This window comes from Vulpes vulpes, chromosome 1 (genome assembly GCF_048418805.1).
Source record: "Vulpes vulpes isolate BD-2025 chromosome 1, VulVul3, whole genome shotgun sequence".
NCBI classification, from domain to species: Eukaryota; Metazoa; Chordata; class Mammalia; order Carnivora; family Canidae; genus Vulpes; species Vulpes vulpes.
This window is the reverse complement of record NC_132780.1, coordinates 110,918,468-110,932,668: the sequence shown is the minus strand read 5'-3', so window position 1 is coordinate 110,932,668 and position 14,201 is coordinate 110,918,468. Positions and strand designations below refer to the sequence as shown.

Sequence of the window (14,201 nt, the reverse complement as noted above, 5' to 3'; positions counted from 1 at the left end):
GTTCTGGGACAGGTGGGATTTTTTTTTCCCCTAGTGTAAATACATATGTCGTTGGAGGTATTTCTCAGCCAAATACAATGTTTGGCTATTTCATCTTGAGTGCTATATATAACTTTCTGAAAATGTCAGAACATCTCATGCAGACAGCAGAGAACATCTACGTCCTTGGGGGGAACCAATTTACCTGTAAAGTCTGAAACCTTTTTGAGTGTCATTTAAACAGCCACAGGTTGCTTGTTGACTAACCAAGCATCTCAAAGCATGTGTCTGAACTTTCATTTTTCTTTTCCAATTGTAAAAAGCTATACATCCTTTTTGTACTCTGAAAGTTATACAGACATACCACAACATCCCTCACCCACAAATATGGTAGCTGCGGTGGGGATGTATGGATGAGAAACAGTTTTCTAAGGAAGCAAAAAATAAAAAACAACAACAAAAAACAAAAAACAAATCTACAGTGGGGTACAGCCAAATCCAATTTTCCAACCTCCCTTTATTAAAAGCAGCTGGCTAATGACTTGCAGTAGGAAAGGCATGTTATTTATTTAAAAAGCAATTCTCTATGGCCCTTCCCTTTGGGTTATTTTCTAAATTATTTTATGTATTTCTCTGGTAAATGGAAAAAGGTATTTGCCTTCCTGATATCCCACTTTAATAACTTTCTTAATGTCTGAAAGTTAGGTCTAGACTGATATTAAAAGGAAAAAGTGCTCCTTCACTCATTTTCTAACAAAAACAAAAATATATTAGGTAAATTTCAAAACTCCAGTTATGTCAAAAAAAAAAAAAGTGACTCTTCTGTATTCTCTAGGAGCATGTATAAAACATCAGAGATCTCCCCCAAACCACATTATAAACACAAACACATTTTCCACCTCTTCCCACACGTTTCTTCTCCCAGGAAACCTACACACATCTACCACTTATCTCGTATTTTATGCAGCTTTTTGGAAAGCTGCTTGACACGCAAGACCCTTTTGAGAACTGTAAAGCGGTGGTCAGTTACGTGACCTTTCCTGACTTCCTAAGTCAACAGCTGCAGAGTGCAGGAGTACCCCCCCCCCTTAGCCCCCTGAGAGCTGTCGTGCAGAGAAATTCAGGATAACTCCCTTTTTTTTTTTTTTGATTCTTAACAAGGAACCCCCAACTTTTAGGCTCCATGTAACGGGCTCGAAACCAATGAATCGACAGGATGTGAACTTAGAATTCTTGTTTCCGAGGTAGAACCAATCCTTCCCGGGGCCCCTCTGCCGTTCCTTTCCCCGCCCCTTCCCTCTCCCAGCGCCCGAGTCACGGGGGAATTAGGATACTTCAAGGTTTATAATAGTCTTTGAAATACAGAAACCTCTTGTTGGAAAGTTCCTGAGGTAAAGGGAAACCTACGACGTCGACTATTGGTGCCACCGTGAAAACTTTCAATTTTGAGACAAGAAACGAAAACACAGCAGCGCGCCGGCTTAGCCGGCCACATGCCGCGTCCTCCTTCCCCTTTAATTTTGTCCGCGCGCTACCCTAACCCGCTCGGGGCGGTCCGTCACCGCAGCCCCGGCCCCGCCCCCGGCCCCGCCCCCGCCCGCCCACAGCCAACCGGAGCGCCCAGCACAAACGCGCTCCGCCCCTCCGTCGCCAGGAGGCGGGGCCTGACGTGGAGGCGAACCTTCCGCCCCGCCTCCCCCCCGAGGGGCGGGACTACCTCCCAGCCACCTCCTCCTCGGAGGCGGGCCCTACGTGACGTCACCCGCAAGGCCCGCCCTGGTTGGAGGGACTTCAGAAGAAACCAGGCGGGAAGGGGGCGGGGCCTAGTTTCCCTGGTAACGGGTCGCGGCGGTCCCGGCGGCGGCGGCGACGCGGGCGGCGGCGGCCGCCGAGGTGTGTGGGCCCGAGCCCACGCCGGGCGCTTCCTGCCGGCTCCGTGATGGCGGCCGCGGCGGCGGTGGCCGCGCCGGCAGGTGTGGAGGATGGAGTGCCTCGGTCCCGCGGCGAAGGGGCAGGGGAGGCGGTCGTGGAGCGGGGGCCCGGCGCGGCCTACCACATGTTCGTGGTGATGGAGGACCTGGTGGAGAAGCTGAAGCTGCTCCACTACGAGGAGGAACTCCTCCGGAAGAACAACCTGAAGCCCCCGTCCAGGTGGGTGCCCCGTCCTCCAGCGCCGGGTGCCGGGCCCCCGGGACAGGCCGCCTCCGGCCTCCGGGGAGCCTGGAGCGCGAGGTAGCACCTGCCGCCACCTGCTAGCCAGGAGGGGCACCTCTCCCCGAACCTGGCGGCAGAGGCCGCGGAGCCCCCAGGTTAGCCTCGGTTGGTTGGTGGAGGAAAGTTTCAGAAGACGGCCTGGCTCTCCTAGTCCTGAAAGCACACACGCACCTCCACAAAACTGTTTGTTTTTTTCTGTTTATAAAAGTCATAAAAGTGCCTATTGTAGAGCACTCAGAAAAACACAAGAAAGTGTGTGTGTGTGGGGGGGGGGGGAATACTGATCTCACCCCTAAGCTCCCTCAGCCCACAAGTGACCACCGTCACCGCCTTAGCTCCAGCTCAAGTTTTGGTGTTTCCTCTGCGGCTGGTAACTGAGTACCCAGGGCCTCGCCTGACTCTACATGCAGTCAGGAAACTTGTTGACTCGCGGCTCTGGTAGAAAAGACTTCTGCCTTGGCAATAACCGTGCTCCCAGAAACTAGGCCGTGGGAAAGGCCAGTGACCCCAACGACTGTTAGAACCGTGTGTAGCAGACGACCGAGAATTCTGCCCTTGCTCCTGGTGGGGAAAAGCCCATCGCATCCTGAAGTCAGGGCCAGGAGTTGTTGAGGGTGATGCATGGCTAGCAGTCCATCTTTCAATCCACAGCTTAGTGACGGCCGGATAAATAAGTTGGTACTTAACATTTGTTTATGGTCTAAAATGCAATTTAGATGGAGAATCTGTAATGCTTGCTTCTAATGGCTATACCTGGCCTAAGGTAATTTCCCTGGACAGTTTTGATCTCATTCCTTGCTCTCTTCCAAGAACTTGAATTTTAAGATACACATAGGCTCTATGTAAACTGCCCATATGATCAAGGCCGTCCGTAATAGGAGAAAAGTTAGAGGGAAAACTGGTGTTGCTTGATCCATGATAGAAGTTTTGGGAATTGGGGGCAGCCCAGGTGGCTCAGCAGTTTAGTGCCTGCCTTCGGCCCAGGGTGTGATCCTGGAGACTCAGGATCGGGTCCTACGTTGAGCTCCCTGCATGGAGCCTGCTTCTCCCTCTGTGTCTCTGCTTCTCTTTCTGTGTCTCTCATGAATAAATAAATAAAATCTTAAAAAAAAAAAAAAAAAGAAATTCTGGGATTGGGAATTACTGCTTCAATGAATCAGGATAATCTAAACAACCAGCATTTTCTATGATAAAAATGCATTTTTGTTCCCAAGTATATTTTTCAAAATAAAAGAAAATGGTTTTAAGGTTCTAGTGATATAACCCTCTGTACAACTTCCTAAGGAATTCAGCAGGATATTGTGAATCATGGATTTGCGTGGCAATATCCCAATTTAATGGTTCCCAGAGTGTGGTCATCAGACCAAGCAGCAGCATCACTTTGGAACTTGTTAGAATTGCAATTCCACAAGCCCTTTCCCAGGTCTACTGCATCAGAAATTCTAGGGGTGGAGCCTACAGGTCTGTTTAACAAGACTTTCCAGTGATTCTGATACATGCTTAAGTTTGAGAATCACTGTCCTAGTCTGGAGGATTTATCAATATCCAGTCCTCTGTCCTGGAGTTATCATCAGTCTGTAAGGAAAATCTCACCTTGAAAGTGTTGTGAACGTACACCTGGAAGGACCTCCTGACCTTTTTCTTCTCAGCTGTTATCAGAACATTTGCATGTACCTGCAGGAAAAAGTTTGGGAAGCATGAAAGAGCAGACTGATGATTCTCAGGAAAAACAGTTGTAATAGCCACAAATACAATTAAAGCTGCACATAAAATTAATAACTGCGAAGACAAACTAAGAACTTTGATCAGACTGACTTGAATGTTGTGAGCAAGTTTATTCTTAACCTATTTAAGTACAAATCATATTGATCTTCATAGGACTGTTTTTAGTAAGCTAGGGTATTTAGCAAAAGTCAGCAAATGTTTGTTAGACTGTGGATGTGATACTCCGTGGTTCTTAATCCTGCCACCTTAAAACCATCTAGGAAGTTTTTGAAACATACTTGTACTGGGGCTTTATTCCCAGAAGTTCTGATATAATTCATAAGGGAAGAAGCAAGGTTTGGTCTGGTAGCAATAGTTCGATGAGCTCCTCAGGTGCTTCAAATATGCAGCTAAGATGAGGACAGCTGTTTAACATACCTGATAGGTTGGGAACAGTATGTAAAGATACCAGTGACATTGTAAAAACTGTAAAAATGCATAGCGAATAATCATTAAAGTCTTTTTTTAAACTCTGAAATTCTCTTAATTCCCAATTACCATTTTCAAGAGATACTCTCTTATTCATTATTCCTGACATGTAAATGATTTTGGCAAAAGTTGTACATGATCAGTTTTTTAACATGCCCTGCATTTACTGCATCTAGGATATTTGATCTAATATTTTGTGTATAGTAGTAATTGCCCTAGTCCTGTTGGTTAAAAACTTTAATATGAGTATTGTGGATTACTGGAAACTTCAGAGTGATTTATAAATGTCTTTTGATTTTAAAGCCATTAAAAAAAAAAAGTTCTTTAGCAATTTTGGGCTTAGTCTCTTTAGTTACTATAAAGTTGTTTGCAATACTTCATATTTCATCCTCCCTGCCTTGTTTTGAAACAGACATTATTTTGCACTGCCTACCAACCCTGGTGAACAGTTCTACATGTTTTGCACTCTTGCTGCTTGGTTGATTAACAAAGCAGGACGCCCTTTTGAGCAACATCAAGAATATGATGACCCCAATGCAACTATATCTAACATATTATCTGAGCTTCGATTATTTGTAAGTGTAAATAACTCTTTTTTCAGAATGTTATCAAGTTATAAATTTTAATATTGATAATTCAATGTAGATGCTACCCTTTTAGATGAATTTTCTATGAATATGCCTATATACACCCATACATACATATATAAAATTATGTCTGGGTTTTTTTCAGATAAAACCTCAGAATGGTTGATATTACAATATTGATGCTACTTCTAAAAATGTTCAGTATATTCTTTATAGCCCAAAGTAATAATATTTTTCTTAATCTTGTTATGTCTCAGAGGTAAATTTATGGATACTTAGTTCTCCTTCTAAAAAATGATAGTAGGAAGCTGAAACACTGTATTTTGAAAGGGAGCTTTGATTTAATAGACCATGATAGCAGTTGTACTTTTCATTTCTGACTTTTCCTGGGGGACAGGCAAGAATTTTTGGCACACATGTTATTAATTTTTGACAATTGATTCACTCTGTCTTTCCTATGGTTGCTTAATGATGGGATACCAAGCTAGTAGGTTTACTGTTTTTTCACCCTACCAGGATCAATTACTTGTTCTGTCATGAGGTCATTACCTTTCAATTTGATACCTTTGACAATAAAACATCTTCATTTTCCTTTAGTTTTTTACATATCAATGGATTGAAAAGATGGATTTCTGAGAAGCAACATAATTACAGTTATTTTAAATCATATCTGAAAAGTAGAGAAGTGATACATTTATTCAGCAGTACTTTGCTTAAAATATTTTGACATTTGGAATATAAATAACAAATAATACCCTGTTTATCTTTTGTATTTCAGGGCAGAACTGCAGATTTTCCTCCTTCAAAATTAAAGTCAGGTTATGGAGAACACGTATGCTATGTTCTTGACTGTTTAGCAGAAGAAGCATTAAAATATATTGGTTTCACTTGGAAAAGGTAAAAATTACCCAATCTGGCAATAGTAATTTTATGTGGATAGCTTTTTCCTCTGTGGATTCAGAGCTATTTAATTGAACTGACAAAAAGTATTTCCTCTTGACTATTCTAAGCTGAAAATGCATAGAAATGTCTGCATAGACAAAATTGGAATATCTAGTATATTCACACCAGTTCTGATTTTATCATGTCCCTTCCCAGTTCAAATATATAAATTATTAAAGGTTTAACTGTAACTGAATATCTTTATCAATGTAGGAAATTTTTTCAGGGTCTCTTTATTTATACACACAAGGATAGTATATTCGTGGGGGTAACTGATAGCTGTAGATTTAAGGAAAAAAATGGAAATTAATACAGTACTTTAAGTGGAATTTTCTCTTTTGCTTATAGATACTGGCAAAAATAATAGCCACCTGAGAAAGCCATGTGACACTCTCTTAGACAGTGTTCATTGCTTCTTTCTCTATCCTGATAGTGATTTGTTTATGCTTCTAATATTGTATTTATCCCTTGGTATTAAAGACATTTGTTTACAGGTGTGGATTTCTTGCCAGAAACTATGAACTCTTCATATGTACTGTATGGCAGTTAGCATATAGCACTTTGTATATCATAGATGCTCAATAAATGTTGATCTTGTGGATAAGAGTAAAATATTCAGAAACTATCAATTTATATAAGGTATAGTTAGGAAATACATAAATTTGTTCTTTGAAGATTGGAATTATTGACAGGTTAGAGATTGTGAAAATCATTATTCAGGTAAGACATGAGCAAGCAGTGCTTTGGGATGAGAAAAAATTTCTTTGGAAAGGTGTATATATTGTTCCCTGTTAATATTTTAATGTATATTTAATTATATTCTCATGTAAATAATCTATTCCCTTATTAATAAGTACTTTAAACAATGTACTTGACTTAGGTCATCATCAACTTGAACCATATGAAATTACTGATATTAACCTATCACTGAACTAAAAAATGTCAGTTTCATATGCTTCGACCTAAATATTACCAGTTAGTGCAATATAAGGAATAAACTACATGATTCACATTACTTCTTTATTAGACTCCAAGAAAAGTTATGAGATGTGCTACCCCATTTGGGATTTTTAAATATCATTAAATTTATTGCCCAATGTGTTCTAAATTCACCTGAAATGATTGGTATCTCTACCACTATTCAATTTTGTACCTCCTTTGTTTCTAGGCATATCTAATTCTTGACCATGTATTGTGATTTGGATAATTTATAAGGATTGTGAATACATGGGGAGAAAAAGGGGGAAAATATTAAAAGTAGGCATCAGATAATATGTCAGCTACATAACATGTAAACTACATAGAAATTACATATTTATGATGATTATTTTATATATTAAATATGTCAAAGCAAATCCTAGAAGAACACTGCTTTTGAGATATTATCTAATTCTAATTAATAAAATAGAAAATTTATTCCTTAAGAAGATTGATTTGGTTCTCAGTACTTTCTTTCCTTAATATTAAATGTTGATTTTTGTATTTTGTTAATCTCTCTGAGGTATGGATTTTTCAATAGGTTTCTAGAAATTTTAAATACTTTCAGGTATTTTTAATATGGAAAATACATGTCATTAATCTTGCTGGGGAAATGGTCATTCAATACTTAGGACCATTGAGTAGATTTTGGAAGCTAGAAAGCTGGGACCCTTCTTATTTTATCAAAATAAATTTCAGATCTGTCAAAAATGTAAATGTAAAAAATGAAACCAGAGGCATACTAAAAGGTCAAAGAAGGCTGGGACGTGTCATATGAGGGAAAAGCCTTGTATATGATGTTAAAGCTACTAGGATCCATGCAAGAAAAGGTTGCCAAGTGTGTGTAATAAGAATTGTAACAGTCCTTAATAGCCAAAATTGTAAGTGATAAACTAGGAAAATTGTTTCTAACACAAGTTAGGCAAAGCATTAAACTTCTTAAGATACAAAATAACCAATTAAAACATGAAAAAGTATTCACCCACTCTCTGAAGGAAATGCAATTAAAACAAGAGATTTTTCACTTATATGGTTGGCAAAAATTAATGTTTGTTTACAATATTGGTAGACATGTAATAGTGATTATGGAAGGGGGCCTAGAAAGGACAAGATCCAGTGTAGAGGAAATTCTTGATATTCACATTATGCCCTTTTATTTTGTTAAAATGTTTTGTTTTTAACTCTTATCTCATACTAAGCCTTATTATTTTAGACCAACATACCCAGTGGAAGAATTAGAAGAAGAAACTGTCCCAGAAGATGATGTAGAATTAACATTAAATAAAGTGGATGAAGAATTTGTGGTATGTGTATTGCTGAACATTTTGTTTCTTTCTACCTCCCCCAGACTTCTATTTTTAGTAATATATTTCATTTCGTTGTTTCTAGAGTAAAAAAGCTTTTAAATAGAGCACCACACATCAGTTGTTTAGACCTTTGGTTAAGTTAACGCTCATGTTTTCTAATGATTGAGGTCTGAATTATAGCAGAGGTTCCTAAACTGTAGACAGGAAATTGTGGACTACTGGTTATATGAGTAAATATTTTATTAGCACCATTCATGATTTGAAATGGGCCATAAATAATAAAGAACTTGAAAAAGAATAATAAGATTTAGGATTAATATATTCTACTTCGTAAGAACACTGTTCATTTCTCAGGAACTCCTGTATGCTTCTAAAATTAGGGTAAATGCTACCCTTTAGGAATTTTTAAAAATAGTTATAAATACCAACATTATTTAAATTTTTTGGCAGCATCTGGGCCTTTACAATTCTTAACATTCTATTCATATTGTGAAAGTAAATGATCAAGTGTGTATAACAGATTAAACTAATAAAATGGTAGAGAAAAAGAACACTTTCTCAGATCCAGAGATGGAATGACCCTGGTGTTTTAGGAAGTATACCTATGATCTGGAACTGAAATAGCGGGAAAAAGACCCTTTTTTGAAGTGTATTTTATTGTCATAGACCAATTACATTTTCCAAGTGAATTTTTAAATCAATAGATAGTAAGTATATTCTGTATTTCATCTTAATTTATTAAGCTATTATATGCTTAAAAATCACTGCATTGTTTTATAGCAAATGCTAAAACTAACCATTAAATAAATTAGACTATATCCAAATAGTAGAATATTATGTAGCCATTAAAATTGTTTACAAAGAAATGTTAGTGACATAGGGATGATAACTTATGCTGTACACGTAAACCCAAGTATATAAAATATACAAAAAAGGAAAAATAATAATGTTAACATTAGTTATATATGGGTAGAAAGATTATGGATGATTATTTCCTTTTTTATGCTGCTTTGTATTGTCAAAGTTTTTTAAATATGTATCAGTAGTGTAAATATTTTAAACCATAAATAGAAAAAAGAAGACTGTTATTTATAGAAGGAAAAAGACCATTGGAAAACTAATCAACTTAAAAGATACCTTTTAAAAATGTACATTTTAAAAGTTAAGGTAAATATATATTCATTCATGCTGCATGCATTTTATTGAGCACCTGTTGGGCAAGACCCTGGTGGAACTACATGTACAAAAGCTCTGAGGCAGGAAAGAGCTTAGCTTGATCCAGGAACTGAGAGAAGATCATTGGGGCCAGATTTCGTCAGTGAGGCGGGTATGTGCATGTGTGTGGTTTAGGATTGATAGGAAAGATAGACCAGGTCCAGATCATTTTGGCCATTTTAAGGAGTTTTGACTTATCTTTGTGTAATAGATCTTTCCATTCAGGCTCAGGAAATGCTAAGTTCTCATATATTCCCATTTGTTCATCTCATTTATTTTACTCAGGTATTTTCCTCATCTTCTCTCTTTAGTAACTATTTATTAGTTAACGGTTTATAGACAGACACCTGGCCCTAGTGCATCAACATTTAGCTTCAGAGACATAACTCAAAACTGTCAGTCAGGGAAAAAATGTACAAAAACCTACTAGTCAGAAGACTATAATTTTGCACTTTTTTTTATATCTCCACGTTATTGTGCAGTGTCTGGTGCAAAGTGGGCGTTCATTAACTATTTGACTACACAATCAGCTGTCAGCAAATTGTTATATAACTTTTAGAAATATAGCTAGTTTTTTCTGAGAACCTTTTAAAAGTCCAAAGCAGCATCATTAGGTGTGTAAATTAGAGAAACAAACTAGAAAGTAGCCTCTTTTCACATTTCTTCCCAACTGTAAGGTAAAGACCTCCTGAAGGACTTACTCAAAGGTTGCTTCTGAGGCTGCTGGTTCCCTTATGTCAAGTCTCTTGAATTTTTTCCTTTTCTTTCTTACTGTCATTTTAAGGAGCCCTCCCATTACCTCTCCCATTCCTCTTACTAAGGAGATGAGTGCCAAAAAGTGTTTGGGTGGTGGGATGTTACATTATTTTGTTGCCAGAGATTGCAGGTTGGCTCAACGGTGGAAAAGATAATTTCTGACAAAGTTCTGCTATAATCATCTAGAAACTAGAATCCTTCAGTTTTAAACTTGTCAAATCAAGATAGGACACATTGATAACTTAAAAAAATTTATTGGTCACAAAACAATATTTTCACCTGCTATATATAATCAGATACTTATTAATTGGCACAGAATTAAGAGGGTACATAGTACATATTAGGCAAAGAAATGGTAGGAAATTGTAGAGTGTCTTCTGAATTACTGAAATCAGAATCCTTTTAGTTTATTTTAAAACTTTTTTCTAAGTCTGTTTATATTTGGATTCCTTTTGAATGCGCTCTTACTAATACTTAGTAACTTAAATCCTTTTTTTTTTGACTGCCTACTATTAAAGCTTTTTACCTATTAGCATTTAATCCAGTACTAATTCAACAAGTATTTATTGATTCCCTATGTAAACAGTACTGATTAGGTTATTGTAAAAGCATAATAAACTTGTCTCTTCTCCCATGGGCATTGTCATTGGCATTTAAATCATTTACTCTGGTTGTTAAGTAGGTCATTGTCAGTGCAAACGCAGAATAAACTGAGCTGCATCTCAAAGGTGTGCATCTGCATTTATGGTTAAGATTTAAAATGTAAATAGTTATATCAATTTTGTCTATATGTCTGTGCTCCACTGCCCATCTTCCCTAAAAAGTAAATGTAAAAAAATGTAAACATAAAAAAAGTAAATGTCACTTGAGTATATTTATGCTCTGCATTTATATTGCTTTATATTTTATATATATAAAAAAATCTTTCCAATTTCCCAAAGATTAACATAGTTCTCATAGCTTACCTTAGTGGGCCCACCCTGAGTATCAGAGTAGTTCTGGGAGGGACCCTTAGAATCTGCACCCTAACAAGCTCCCAGGTGATGCTGACGCTGACGCTGACTGTCTTAGAACCACATTTTGGGAACCACTGTCTTACATCTTCTGAGTTCTTAAAGATAAAGATTATTTTTGAACTCTCTCACTGCAGCTTTGTAGAACTGGATATGTGGAAGTGTCCACTAAATAACACACACTTACTATGTTGTTTTGGTTTTTTTCCTTTGAGGCCTATACTCCATTCACTGTCTTACCATGTGGTTAAACCTCTTGTTTAGTTTTTTTACCCACTTTGTCACTTGTCACCATGAAGACATTTGAAGAGAAAGGGGAGATATTTTTTTGTCCTACATGCTTTAAAACCTGCTCAGACTCCATTTTTGCTGTATTTTGGGAAAGGGATTGCCTCTCAAAGGGTCACTTTTGACCCTACTCCCCACTCCAGTTGGTTCAGAGATCAGGACCAGCTTGGAATCTACCTGAAGTATGTTTTAAGATAGTTAATATCTGAGATACAAGGTTAGTATCTAAAATATATATTTCATATCTTTAAATATATTTAATATTTTAATATCTTTATTTTTTTTAAAGATTTATTTATTTATCCACGAGAGACAGAGAGAGAGAGAGGCAGAGACACAGGCAGAGGGAGAAGCAGGCTCCATGCAGGGAGCCCGACGTGGGACTCGATCCCGGGTCTCCAGGATCACGCCCTGGGCTGAAGGCAGCACAAACCGCTGAGCCACCCGGGCTGCCCTTAATATCTTTAAATAGTTTTAGGGGCCATGGGCCAAGCAGTACTAATGACTAACCTTATTAATTTATTAAACTTGAGCATATAAAAGACGAGATGTCAAATATATGCATTAATGGGATTGGTCCCTGGAGCAGGTGAAAATATTCTGTCTGTCAACCTCATTGTTGTCCATTTTTTCATTGTTTTCTCAAAATTGCCATTAACTCCTTCCATTATCTCTCCTATTTCAGATTTGCCACAGTGCACTGTTTCTTTTTTTCTTCTTCTGTTTATTTAGCCCTAGTTTTATAGCAATAGTTCTTCCATCTTTTTTTTTCTTTTTTTCAGTGACTATAAAAAGGCCCTATTTTAAAAGGTATCATCAAAACCTCAAAAAACAGATGAGCTGCTAATAACATTATGCCCTACTTTATGCACACCACTGGGCTTTTAAATACTCTTTTCCTGCATTAGTCTTTGTATTGAGCTTAGTATATTATATATGTAAAAACTAGAAACACATTTTTAAAATGATAACTTTTTATAATTATTAACTTTTAAAATCCTTATTTTTCTAAGGAAGAGGAGACAGACAATGAAGAAAACTTTATTGATCTCAACGTTTTAAAGGCCCAGACATATCGCTTGGTAAGTAACATGGGATACGCATAGGACCAACAAGCAATCAGTACACTTGTGCCACTGGGAATTGAAACAAGTAGAAACCATTGTTTGCCATAGTTTTGTGCCTCATGTGAAAAGTAGCTCTAAAAAATTGTTTCCTATATTCCAGTAAAATGTTATAATTACAGCAAATATTAAAATCCAGAGGGCCAAGTGGAGCAGCCTCCTGTCTGTACCATGGAAAATCAACACAGTGCTCCTCGTGTAAACTGAAAATAACTTGTCATTTTTTATTATGGAAAGACATTATTTGATTTCAAGTTATTTTCCATTATAATTGGGTAGTATTGAATGGTCTTGATTATAGGAAAATACTTCAATGGTAATTCTTTGAAATAAATTGGACTCTTTTAAGACTGATATATGGATAAGTAGTCAGACATTGCTTTAAGTCAGTGTTTGCTCTGTTATAATTAGGAAATAAATCTACTCTATAAATGAGAACCAACTCAGTGAAATATTTCAAAAGTACATATGGGATTTTTATATTTTCCTGTATGTATATTTCAATAAAGTGATAACTATTGCTTGCTCAAAAAGTTGTATATATGGAATATAATATTCTCATTTGCCCTTAATTTGATTTTTCTTGTGAAAATTCTTTTTTTTTTTTTTAAGATTTTATTTATTTATTCATGAGACACATTGAGAGAGAGAGAGAGACAGGCAGAGGGAGAAGCAAGCTCCATGCAGGGAGCCCGACATGGGACTCGATCCCAGATCTCCAGGATCACGCCCCAGGCCGAAGGTGGCGCTAAACTGCTGAGCCACCCGGGCTGCCCTTTCTTGTGAAAATTCTATAAACAAATTTAGGTATAGTTTTAGGCACATATCATGAAGACTTGGTTGGCCATCCCATCCCATCCCAGGATGATCTCCTCTTTTATCATTTACTGCATTAGAATTGTTAGTCGGCATTATTTGTTATTGTTACTGATATGTTTGTTGTTTCCTGCTCAACTTGAGATGCAATAAAATATAATGAGTATTATTGTAGCTAAGCTGCTTGAATGTGTGAGTTGACTTTAATACATTTAATACTTACTAGATGTCTGATCTTGCACAGGTTTCCAAAATTCTTGTGCCTTATCTTCTTCATCTGTAAAATGAGGATAGAAATGTTAAATTTTTAAAGATTAAAGGAGTTACTCCATATAAAGTATTTATAATGATATCTGACACATAGAAAGTGCTCAGTAAGTGTTGGCAAAACCAAAACCACACCTTCTTCCCACATTCCCCTTCTCAATTCTGCTTTGTATAATATAAGTTCTTTGATTATAGGAGATAATTATCATTTTTTATATTCTCCATAGTGTAACACAGAAGATGCCAAATAAATGAATTCATTCATTCATTTATTCTTAAAAGATTGAATGTATTCTTATTGCTCAATTGAAATTAAGATCATCTGATACAGTTTATCAGGATAATGTGTTGACATTTTAATCCAAACTCCATTTGTAACAGTGCGTTTGCAAATCGCTTTGTAGTTTTCAAAGTACAGTTGGCCCTTAACAATATGGGTTTGAACTGCACAGGTGCACTTACACGTGGATTTTTTTCTGATAAATACAGCACAATACTGTAAATAGATTTTCCTTATGAAAA

General features: G+C 37.2%; 1 protein-coding gene and 1 long non-coding RNA gene across 2 annotated transcripts in view; one reads left to right on the top strand and one right to left on the bottom strand.

Annotated features, from left to right (window-relative positions):
- Positions 1 to 1,826: 1,826 nt before the first annotated feature.
- IFT57 (intraflagellar transport 57) overlaps positions 1,827 to 14,201 on the top strand; it is a 51,972-nt gene continuing 39,597 nt past the window's right edge. The window contains exons 1-5 of the mRNA XM_025990011.2: positions 1,827 to 2,130; positions 4,799 to 4,961; positions 5,752 to 5,870; positions 8,107 to 8,197; positions 12,486 to 12,554. Coding sequence (XP_025845796.1) covers positions 1,919 to 2,130; positions 4,799 to 4,961; positions 5,752 to 5,870; positions 8,107 to 8,197; positions 12,486 to 12,554 — 654 coding nt within the window. The 5' untranslated portion in view covers positions 1,827 to 1,918. The remainder of the gene's footprint in view (positions 2,131 to 4,798; positions 4,962 to 5,751; positions 5,871 to 8,106; positions 8,198 to 12,485; positions 12,555 to 14,201) is intronic.
- The window catches only part of LOC112913413 (uncharacterized), a 34,454-nt gene continuing 24,035 nt past the window's right edge, over positions 3,783 to 14,201 (bottom strand). The window contains exons 2-3 of the long non-coding RNA XR_003233687.2: positions 13,636 to 13,689; positions 3,783 to 3,867 (exon numbers count right to left, since the gene is read on the bottom strand). This is a non-coding gene — a long non-coding RNA (uncharacterized lncRNA). The remainder of the gene's footprint in view (positions 3,868 to 13,635; positions 13,690 to 14,201) is intronic.